The 12,252-nt window shown below is 40.5% G+C and overlaps 1 protein-coding gene across 3 annotated transcripts in view; it reads right to left on the bottom strand.

Moving 5' to 3' along the window:
• Positions 1 to 12,252, bottom strand: part of LOC149959531 (tumor protein p73-like) — a 29,584-nt gene that overhangs the window by 2,761 nt on the left and 14,571 nt on the right. For all 3 annotated transcript variants that reach the window (XM_090166481.1, XM_090166482.1, XM_090166483.1), the window contains 4 exons: positions 9,470 to 9,659; positions 6,035 to 6,257; positions 3,555 to 3,703; positions 1,948 to 2,066 (listed from right to left, as the gene is read on the bottom strand). In XM_090166481.1, coding sequence (XP_090022607.1) covers positions 1,948 to 2,066; positions 3,555 to 3,703; positions 6,035 to 6,257; positions 9,470 to 9,659 — 681 coding nt within the window. The remainder of the gene's footprint in view (positions 1 to 1,947; positions 2,067 to 3,554; positions 3,704 to 6,034; positions 6,258 to 9,469; positions 9,660 to 12,252) is intronic.

Below are 12,252 nucleotides of genomic sequence, written 5' to 3'. Positions count from 1 at the left end.
GTCGCTGTTTTCATTAGTGAAAATCAGCCTTTAAGCCTGATAGATTTTTGTTGCGTCGACGCTTACCGTCGCGGTTTTCATTAGTGAAAATCAGCCTTTAAGCCTGATAGATTTTTGTTGCGTCGACGCTCACCGTCGCGGTTTTCATTAGTGAAAACCAGTCTTTAAGCCTGATATATTTTTTGTTTCGTCGACGCTCACCGTCGCGGTGTTTTTTCCCCAGTGAAAACCAGCCTTTGAGCCTGATAGATTTTTGTTGCGTCGACGCTTACCGTCGCGGTTTTCATTAGTGAAAACCAGCCTTTAAGCCTGATAGATTTTTGTTGCGTCGACGCTTACCGTCGCGGTTTTCATTAGTGAAAACCAGCCTTTAAGCCTGATAGATTTTTGTTGCGTCGACGCTTACCGTCGCGGTTTTCATTAGTGAAAACCAGCCTTTAAGCCTGATAGATTTTTGTTGCGTCGACGCTTACCGTCGCGGTTTTCATTAGTGAAAACCAGCCTTTAAGCCTGATAGATTTTTGTTGCGTCGACGCTTACCGTCGCGGTTTTCATTAGTGAAAACCAGCCTTTAAGCCTGATAGATTTTTGTTGCGTCGACGCTTACCGTCGCGGTTTTCATTATTGAAAACCAGCCTTTAAGCCTGATAGAAATTTGTTGCGTCGACGCAAACCGTCGCGGTTTCCATTAGCGAAAACCAGCCTTTAAGCCTGATAGATTTTTGTTGCGTCGACGCTCACCGTCGCGGTTTTCATTAGTGAAAACCAGCCTTTAAGCCTGATAGATTTTTGTTGCGTCGACGCTTACCGTCGCGGTTTTCATTAGCGAAAACCAGTCTTTAAGCCTGATATATTTTTTGTTTCGTCGACGCTCACCGTCGCGGTGTTTTTTCCCCAGTGAAAACCAGCGACATTTTCATAATAAGCGAGGTTATTGTAGTGTTCGTACGGGGACCCCGACCCCGACCCCGAAAGTCGGGCATCCCCGACTTTTGTCCCCGACCCCGACCTCGACTGTCGCAAATCAAGTCGGGGTTTTCCATTTTTCGGGGTTATGTTTTCGTAGTGTAATTTTAAATTTTCGCGCCGACGCACCCCACTAAATCCTAAAAATATAAAATAGATAGGTTCCTCCTCTCCCTTTTTTCGTGGGCGACAATAGAATGATCTGAATGATTTTCAGCTGATGCCGCTGACGTAGCTCTCGCTTGACACTTGACTCCGACTTGAGTCACTTTTTTAAGTTTTAGTTTCATAATTGCCGTTGTTTCGGACTCTCTCAGTCTCAGCTAAGGAGTGTGGAGTTACAACGTTTGTAAATAACTTGTGAATTTATAAAACAATAACAATGCCTATAAGCTATAGACCTCTATTTTAAAATCTACCTATCTTATCTATTTTTACTATAGTCCTAGTCGATAATTCAAAATAACGGTAAAAAATGCCGCCGATCAGTTTTGTAAAATATTTTCGGCGGCGTAATCGTCGGCCATTTTCGGTATGGAGATACAGGCCGGAAGGCAGGCAAGGCTGCCAGATTTCGATAGATCGAAAATGTTTTCGTTTTGAAAACGAAAATTTTGCGGCGTAGCTATCGACTAAGACTATTACTAATAGTCCCTAGGCTCAGAGGCTGGCTTACACAAGATACACTATCTAATCTTAAATCGTAAAATTGGGGTATTTTTATAATTTTTCTATTCTTAATAAATACAAAGAATTTTCCATCCCCGACACCGACTTGTTTTTCGCGGGGTTAGACCCACCCCGACCCCGACCCCGACCCGGACTTTATTTTGACCCCGTACGAACACTAGGTTATTGAAACTCGGTAATTATTTGAGTAATCTTTAGCTGTTCGAAAATACATCACTACCAACTGTTTACATTTAGTCCTGGCATAAGTGCAGCTTAAAAGTGTCGGCAAAGTGGTCGTCGGCGACTTACCCAGAATTGGACGGACACCAAAACGCGATCCGGTTCATTTTCCGCCATTCGCGCTCTCTTCTCGGGCGGCTGTCGTTCCTCAGCATCGTCGAACGGCGGCGTGTTTCTGTCAGTTTCCGCTAATTTAAAGACAACCATGCAGTGTTCAGCTTAATACTCAAATAACAAAACTTTATATTTCGGTAATTTAAACGCACGCGCTTCGATTGATAACAAAATTGAGGCGGTAACGAATAATTAGTTCGTGTTGCTATTCCTCTTTTTTATTTTCTATCACGAAAAAAAAACGCTCCCGAATATCGCTTCTAGGTGGAAGCACCTTCCAGCGACCCTAAACGAAAGCGATTTATTTAATAAATAGGTTCAAATTACCTAAGGGTTGCCGTATATTGTTTGGTGGTAAATAAATTAGAGCAAAATATGCATGGAAACCCTGTAAAATATCGTCTGCTTTCCTAATTCTATTAAAAAGTTTCAAAATCCGGCACTTGGAGGAAATAGAATAACAAAATATGCTTTACTAACGTCGTAAGTGGATTTTAACCTATATTTTTTCCATCTAAATAATACAGGGTTGCCACAAAATTTTGAGATTCAAATTCCTTGACTATTTCCCGTTTCCTGACCATTTTAAGAGATTTTCGCTGACTTTTTAAAACAAAATTTGTATTTTATATTTCACTTTTATCAGAAGTAAATAAATTTAAATGGACCTATATTTCAGTAAAAAGGTTATTGTAATGTTGAAAAAACTTGCCAAACTTTCAAGGAAATAAATGATAATAGAATTTGCCATAGATCTAGAGTAAAATTACTTTCAAAAGGTGCCCGAATTTTTACCAATTCTTAAAATTCTTTGACGTTTCACTGACGTTTTAGGTCCATTTTTAAATTCCTTGACTTTTCCCTGAATTTTTACAAATTCTTAAAATTCCCTGACTTTTTAGGCCCATTTTTAAATTCCTTGTTTTTTCCCTGAATTTTTACAAATTCTTAAAATTCCCTGACTTTTTAGGCTCATTTTTAAATTCCCTGACTTTTTGGGCTCATTTTAAAATTCCCTGACTTTTTGGGCTCATTTTTAAATTCCCTGACTTTTTGGGCTCATTTTTAAATTCCCTGACTTTTTGGGCTCATTTTTAAATTCCCTGACTTTTTGGGCTCATTTTTAAATTCCCTGACTTTTTGGGCTCATTTTTAAATTCCCTGACTTTTTGGGCTCATTTTTAAATTCCCTGACTTTTTGGGCTCATTTTTAAATTCCCTGACTTTTTGGGCTCATTTTTAAATTCCCTGACTTTTTGGGCTCATTTTTAAATTCCCTGACTTTTTGGGCTCATTTTTAAATTCCCTGACTTTTTGGGCTCATTTTTAAATTCCCTGACTTTTCCCTGAATTTTTACAAATTCTTAAAATTGCCCATTTTTAATTCCCTTGATTTTCCCTTACTTGTGGCAACCCAGTAATAAATAAAAAACCTAAAAAAACGTCACGACGCAAAAATTCCCGTTAGGCCTAACGGGAATTCCTGGCGTTGACGCGTTTTTCTTGAGCGCTAGTGAAAAGCAACCTTAATAAAAATGGGATAAATTTGTGTGAAGACTCACCAGCGCTTCTCGAGTCTGGAGTGGCGTTGTTGGATTGAGCGTTCAAAATGTCCATCTTCCGAGCGTAGAGTCTCTCGAACTTGAGTCGGTCTCGTCCTGGACAAGCGCAGATTCTCACTTCGACCGCCTTCTGACCAAGGACTGTGTTTCTTCACATGATACGAGATAACTTTTATTAGGTGGTTTCCTTTCGCTTGTTCCGGGATATCGGTTTAGGGTAAGAATAATAAGGCTATAACGTCATTTTACTCCGATTCTGTGGTGACGAATAGTTTGAGTCGGAGTAAAAACGTTTTTCCAAAATGGCTGCCTGTGGCTTTTTTAGCAGGAGACAAAATCCGATTACCAAGGCACGGCCAACTTTGATCACGCGCTGTTCGCGCTACAGCGGCCAACACATTCGTCGAAATTCCGCGAGCAAGGATTTCCCCATTGAGTTGGGAATATTAATCTAGAGATCCAATCAAATCTGCTCCCCGCGAAACAAGTTTTTGAAAAATACGAATGTGCCGTCTGCTCTAAAATGACGAGCAAACGTTATCATATGATCCGTGGCGCCATCCATTATTTTAAAGAAAAAAAATCTTTTTGCTTGAAAACGCGTCTTATTTGAACGAGCCATTGAGAGATAGACGGCGACACGGGTAGAATGATAACGTTTCCTCGTCATTTGGGACGCCGATGGGAGCAGACGACAGTATTCTTATTTTTAAAAACTTGTTTCGCGAAATACTGAAATCCGACGTTTTGATTGGACCTCTAGATTAATATTCCCAACTCAATGGATTTCCCCCCCTATAAACTATACTATAACGTGTAGGAGTACAGCGCCACGCTCGGTTTTTATATTGGCTTCAATGTAAAAGCTATTCTAAAAATAATAATCCGCTAGGGGCGCTCACGTCATACACATCTTTTGCTCATAGGTTAACACAGAAACGTCAACGAATGTGATGGCCGCTGTAGCGCGAGAGATCAAAGTTGGTGCCCGAGGTGTAACGCACCGATTTTTTTCAAACGTTTGGTAAATCTTAAGGCCAATTTGTCTTAAAGCAAGTGTCGACTCAAGGTGAAGTAGCTCTTTTTTCAACAGATGTCGCTAGCGTCGAAATCAAAACAAGATGCTGAAGCTACATTTTGACCCAAAAGGCGGGACATAAAAGTATGCTTCGCGTTGATTGGCTCGTTTGTAAATTTGTCAATAACTTCAATTATAGTAATTGTTTACAATATATTTTATATGGGATATATAATTTAGGTGAAAGTTCACTAAGTAGAGTAAAAGTGGTCTAAATATAATTCTCTATAATGGCTCTATGACGACGTTATTGTTTCGCTATTTTGAATTGTAGCTTCCGTTCCCATTAATAGATGGCTCCACGCTCTCCACGAAAGTCAGTTTTTTCGAAGATTCGGATAGATTCATGGCCATCTCTAATAACAGGGGCCTTTCAATAATACAGCTGGCAATGAATCTATCCGAATCTTCGAAAAAACTGACTTTCGTGGAGAGCGTGGAGCCATCTATTAATGGGAACGGAAGCTACAATTCAAAATAGCGAAACAATAACGTCGTCATAGAGCCATTATAGAGAATTATATTTAGACCACTTTTACTCTACTTAGTGAACTTTCACCTAAATTATATATCCCATATAAAATATATTGTAAACAATTACTATAATTGAAGTTATTGACAAATTTACAAACGAGCCAATCAACGCGAAGCATACTTTTATGTCCCGCCTTTTGGGTCAAAATGTAGCTTCAGCATCTTGTTTTGATTTCGACGCTAGCGACATCTGTTGAAAAAAGAGCTACTTCACCTAGAGCTGACACTTGCTTTAATTAAGTGGTCCAGTCACACTTATGGTTGAACTAATAGACGCTTCATTAAAACAACTTCAAGGAAATCGCCAAGAAGTAATATTTCCGAGAGCCAGGACGCGCAAGTTACTGTTTATATAGTGGTTGTGGAAATAATGGAAACTTTCGCCTGTAAACAGAACTTCATGTTTTTGCTAAGTCTTAATACGTTAAAAAATCTACCTGGTTAAAAGGAAACACTTTTTGAATACCGTACAAGTGAAAAGTTTGCATTATTTTAACCAGCACTATATAAACAGTAACATGCTGGTCCTGGCTCTCGGAAATATTACTTCTTGGCGATTTGCCTGAAAATGTTTTATTGAAGCGTCTATTAGTCAATTTTACTGACAATCGCCATTTTTAAAAACCATATTAAAAAACCATAGTGTCGATTTCAGACACGAGATGGCGTTACTTTTTCCGGATTTGAATCGTTTTTGGGGCGGAATGTGGGGAGTGCAGGACTGTAAGAGGGGAAGAGTTTGTAGCAAACGTATTTTGGCTGGCAATGATAGTTCTATGTAAGATAACTATCCCTGTGAGTTATTGTTAATCCATGTACCGAAAGAGGGCGTCGCGATAGGGCTTGAAGGGAAAGGGGCGTTTCTCACCCGTGTTCCAAGGAGAAGACGACGACGATCAGGCGGCGGTTCATGCCGCCGACGCAGCTGCTGAAACAAGTGAAGAAGTAGTTGAGGTACTTGCACCTCTGATGGGCCAAGGCATGCTCGTCCCGGGAGTAAGGCACCACTACGCTGAGCCGACCAGCGGCGTTCTTCTCGTAGACGGCATCCGACGAGTCGCAACGGATTATGTGCTCTGTGTGAAAGAATCCTGCCGAAACCACACCAGTTTTAATATCAGTATTACTACTTCCAGGGTTTGTGGAGAGATGGTTGATAGACTCCGATTTTTGTACTCTTTAATATTCTTAGTCTGCGCCAGAAGGCGCAGCGAGCGCTATGTTTAGGGGCTCGTCATCAGCTCTCTGCTTTCGTCATATCAAGAAAGATTTTTTGCGTCTTCGACTCTACTCCATTTTATCAGAAGGCGATACTTTTTATAAATTTTACGAAATTGCGGGCGGTAAATATAGTTTTATGAACAATGATTTTTATCGGTGCTGTGCTTTCGTTTTTCAATTTAGTTGTCTTTAAATAGTGGTAAAATGACATCGGAAATTTCAAATAAGTCGGAAATTTCAAATAAGTTTTTTTTTAAAGTTTTCTTACATAACATTTTTCCATAAATTCAAATCAATATTCTAATTTAACTTTAAAAATCTAATCTGTAAACTCGCAATTATAGCTACAAAACATCAGTGCGCTACTTTATTTCCAAAACCAAGTATCTTTTAAAAACATTTGTGCAAAGATACGTGGTTTTGGAAATAAGATAGCGAATGAGCTTCACCGCTATACTTCTATGTGCTGCAGAGAAGTGGTCGACTTTTCAAAGGGGCTACATAGCGATGACAGCGCCATCTATATTTTCCAATGGCGTTATCAAAGCTATACTATGGGAAAAAATCGGAGTATATCAACCATCTCTCCACAAACCCTGCTACTGCTACTACTACTACCATATGTAACATAATTCCTCATAAGTATGCCATTAGCTCTATTTCTTCACTAACGGTTGTTTCACAGATATTCAGGGTTCGTACGAAATTTCTGATCTAAAATCCCTGACTATTCCAGGATAACCCTGACCAATTTTTCCCAATATTCCTGACCTTTTTGGTTATATTTTAGGACATTATTTTAAGTCAAAATTCTTTGTTAATGTGTGGTTTTGGTTGACTAACTAAAATCCCTGACTTTCTACGAAATTATTTAAATCCCTGACATTTTTCCTCCATTTTACAGATCCCTGACTTATCCAGGTTTTCCAGGTTCTGTACGAACCCTGATATTGCGTCATCGAATCTCAAATGCCGATTATGCCGTCGAGCAATTAGCTCTACGTCTGATAAAGGGACGGCCATTTTTTTAGTAAAGAAACCGGTTTGAGCAACCAGGGCTTAGGAGCTAAAATGAACTACAATATAGTGTCAAGTTCTGTTAATGTAATTAATTTGAAAATTAATGAAGTTCTCGGAGACTCAGGTTCTAAAATAAATTTGCATTGTTAAATAAAAGAAGCGGGTTTATTGGAAAAAATTGTTGAAATTCAGGTTGAGCTTTTCTGACGCATCTACAAGGTTGGAGTCTATGCAGATTCTTTTGAGCCTAGGCCTAACTTTTCTAGGCTTGGTATGGGTTTTAAAATACCGAGCGAGTTTATAAATTTCAATAAAGCTACATTGGGCTAACGTAAATTCCGACACAAATAATTCTCTCAATTTAGAGGTTTTCCATTGGCTAGGATGAATAAAAAGGTTAAAATCTCACGTAGTCCACATTTTTATTAGTTCGTGGTGAAACCAACCGTTAGTGAAGATTTTTGAATGGAATAAAGGTACAGTGGCATACTTATGAGTAATTATGTTACATATGCTACTACTACTACTACTAAAACCAAAAGTAGCATAAGACCCAAAAGTGTGTCAGAACGGTATAGTAGTTAATGAGAGTTGGTCGCAAAGTAAAACAGGGAAACGAAGGGGGGTCGGAAAATACGTCATCAAAATCGAGGTTCTCCAGCGCCGCCGAGTGAGGCGTTTTAGAACGTATGTCAACGGGCGAGAAAATCGAAAAGAGAAAAACTATAGACTAAATATAAAGTTGCTAGTACTATTCCAACTAGTAGGTTTTGTAGTCTATAGTGTGACTAGGCGAAGGTACAGCTGACACACTTTTGGGTCTTACGCTACTTTTGCTAAAACACATTAGGGGTTTCGAGCTTAGAAAATATAGCGCCATCTAGGAGCAACAAACACAGCACCCCACACCAGGAGAACGCAACCCGTCAAACGTCGTCGATTTTCTTGCGTACAGTTTTCATTGGTTAGACGCTTTAGCGCCTGCTGCCGTCGGAAGGGGAAAATTCGGAAATTGTCTTCCCCCTTTTTTTAAAACGTTCAGCGTAAAGGCTCGTCCAATGAAATCTGTACACAACACTGCGTTAGCGTGTTTAAAGGCTAGCTGCGTTCTCCTTGTGTGTATTACTCCTAGGCGCCATCTACTTTAACACCTGCCAACTTAATGTGTGAAGAAATAGCAGACGAATCCTGAATATGATTGTTCTTTAACTGAAACGTTCAGCTTTTATATCGAGATAATTTTGAATGAGCAGACAGCTTTCACACATTCGATTTAAAACTCAGTCGGTAGGCGGCGATACTTCTGACCAAAGTTTAAACTACGCACGAAGCTCATAACGGCAAAAGCGAATGTTATAAAAAAAGGCCCGTGCATGCGATATTTATTCAATCGAGGGGTCGGACATTTACCAAAATCCCGTACACTTTGTCTAAAATCGCAAAATCATTTAACTCTATGGTAAATTAACATTGAAATCCCAAAATCACTTCAAAAAGTAATGATAAAATCGCCAAAATTTCTACGAAATCCCGTACAAAATAATGGCAAGTGTCCGACCCCTCGTATTCAATTTATTTCTGGCATTTTAAGTTCGCCAATTCTAGCCACTAGGTTCTTTCGTATCTAGATTCTGGACAATGACAAGATTTCAAGAGTCAAGGCCGAGGGGCTGTTCACTTCAAATTTGCCTGTACACCGATTACGGAATTTGGGTTTACGAGGACTACGATAAGATTACAGCCTGTACACCGATTACGCGTAGTGATCAGCCCCTCGGTGCAGGCAAACAAAATTTATATGGCGTTCGTAGCCTAGTTTATTATAAAGGCCCGTGCACGCGATATTTTTTCACTAGGACTAATCTATACGGTTCAATTCAAAATGGCGATGTTTCAAATTAATAATAATATTTATTTCGCAACGCAAAGTTTGTAGGCAACCACAGAGGCAAAGCCTATACAAGCCCGGGCCTACGGCAGACGATGGCGGACCTACTTTTTCCAAGGTCAACGAAGACTACGTATTTAAAGTGTAATCAACGTGAGCAGCTGAGTGACTTACCCTGGTTGCTGGGTTCCTTGGGCGACTGGTGGTTGAGGCAGCGCAGGACGGGGAAGTGGGCGTTCTCGGCGTGTTTGAAGTAGGGCGTGGCCCGGATGACGCAGCCGAAGGGCGGTTCTTTGCCAAAGCTGAATTTCACTGGACACGGCAAGTTGAACGAAACGAACAACTTATCCAACATTGGCGAATACTGATCGAGAAATCCATATCCAAAAATATGAATCATAGTTTTTAGATAAAACCATAAGGTCCCCTTAAGCAAAGATCTAGGCCAAAATTTTGACGATCAAACCAGTTATTAAAGGGAATAGAACCTCCAACGCGTTCATTATGGAAGACCCCATCAGTTTCCTTTATTCCTTTCACAATCAGCGATTGGGCGACAGAAATACCAGAGGTTATATTCCCTTTAAGAGGTAGGTATTCAAAATATGCACCTCCTAGTGCAGGGTTGCCACAGTTTTTTTACAGTCAATTTCCCTGACTTTTCCAGATTTTCCCTTACAATCTCCGCAGATTTTTCCCTGACTTATTTTGCGCCAAGATTTTGTATTTTTTAAACCTATATTTTAGTAAAAGTTTCTTACTTTCAACTGAAATTATTTTCCCTGATTTTTAGACTAATTTTTAAAATTCCCTGGCATTTCCAGGAATTTCAGTTTTATCAGGTACCGTGGCAACCCTGTAGTGGCTACGTCCTCAACTACGCATTTCTGAAATAAATTTCGCGAAATGCGTTATGAATGCGCACAAGCCGTGCGCGAACGTTTTTAAACTTAGAACCACGCGGGAGAAAACTCCGCCGCAAAGCCCTCAGCACCGTAGCCAAGGCTTAGTCGTTTCTGAAGGTATTTATTTTTTAAATTTGAAATTTAGACGCGTTTTGTGTGGTATTTATCAACACGAGCGTGGCTGCTCTACCAAGTAAGATCATATTTTAGAGGTAGAAAATGTCACTACTGCCCTATCGTCTAATAGGCTTAGAGCTTAGGAAATATAGCGCCATCTGCCTTAATATCTGAGAACAAAATACGTGAAGATATAACAGACGAATTTATATGTTTATCGGTTGAAACTTTCAGCTGTTGTGCAGAGATAATTTTGAACGAGCAAACAGCATTCATATATTCAATTTAAAACTCGGTCGGTAGGCGGCGATACTTCTGAGCAAAATTTAAACTACGCACGAAGCTTATGCCGTAAACATGGGGCTCTATGTTTGACCTTTACTTATGGGGATCCTATGATAGGCTTATGATAAAACATTACTTACAAAATTGTTTTTTTTGTAACAAATAAATAAATAAATAAAAATAAATTGTTTTGTAATTTCTTTAAAAAATTCGCGGTTTTAATGATAAGTTAAAACTAATATAAAAGAAACAGGATGACTAAAATTTAATTTAATTGTAGAAACAGTTAATAAGAAGGCCACGCAATTTAATGGAAATGCCTATAGGCGTCTATTAAAGGTGGGTAAAAATGCCGACTAACTCAGAAAATTTGAATTTATATGAAAGACCAATAAGAAACTGCTATTTCGTCCCGCGTCGTCGAAAAAGCACATGATTTTAAACCGAAAACACGAAATTCATTCGTCTGCGTATAAATTAAAATTTCAGAGGGTTGGTCGACATTTTTAGCCACCTTTGAATATACGCCTATAGACTCTGAAACCTTCCTTAGTCTATGCTTAAACGCGCCTCCCCAATCGACCGCCATTACCCTACCGAATTTGTATTTTTGACCAAATCTGTTTTAATGATACTCTTTCATGTATTTTTACCTAGCTCCGAGGGGACTTTGTACCCTAGGAGGGGTTATACAACCACCGTGTCTGTCTGTCTGTCTGTCAGGCCTGCGAACGCGTTCGCATTTTCGGGGCAAAGGGTAATCACTGCGTACCCAGTTTCTTAGAATCAGGGAAAAGGTTTTTCCAAAAGCGCCCTCTTTTTGTCATTGGGTGTAGTATAATTTTTTAATCGGCCGGGATTCGAACCCGAGCCCTCTTGCACGACAGGTGAGCGTTCTACCGCAGAACCACGGATACAGTTACGCTTCGCTGAAAATTAAAAACTCTTCCGAGGAGAGGTATATTTTGGCTTGCCAACTTGTTTAATTTGTTTTTGCTGTGCTCTTTGTGAGCCGCCCTGTTACAAAAGGGTGTCGATGACGGGAGAGTTTCGTTTGGCCGACTTCTCATTTGGCCGACCACAAAATACACGTTACGCCGACTGTCCATTTGGCCGACTGCACATTTGTCCGACTGAGAAGTCGGTCATATGGACAGTCGGCCAAATGGACTGCTCATTTGACCGACTGAACATTTGTCCGACTGTCCATTTGGCCGACTGAGAATTCGGCCAAATGGGCAGTCGGCCAAATGGGCAGTCGGCCAAATGGGCAGTCGGCCAAATGGGCAGTCGGCCAAATGGGCAGTCGGCCAAATGGGCAGTCGGCCAAATGGACGGTGCATTAGACCGACTGCTCATTTTTCCGACTACTCATTTAGCCGACTGCTCGTTTGGCCGACTGCTCGTTTGACCGACTGCTCGTTTGGCCGACTACTCGTTTGGCCGACTACTCATTTCGCCGACTGCTCATTTCGCCGACTGCTCATATGTCATTTAGACGATACTAGCTGCGTTTGGCTAGGTACTGTCCTCTAGGTCGCGTTTTAGAAGGCCCAGCTTGGTTATAAAGAACGGGGCTGGGGGGGCGCCGGTCCGGCCCCCCAGCGCTCGAGCGAAGCGAGTGCGCGGCGCCGTCAGGCGCCAATACTT

This window comes from Leiobunum rupestre, chromosome 2 (assembly GCF_980474605.1).
Source record: "Leiobunum rupestre chromosome 2, qqLeiRupe1.1.hap1, whole genome shotgun sequence".
NCBI lineage: Eukaryota > Metazoa > Arthropoda > Arachnida > Opiliones > Sclerosomatidae > Leiobunum > Leiobunum rupestre.
Note: the sequence above shows the minus strand (reverse complement) of the source record. Positions and strands in the feature narration are given on the sequence as shown.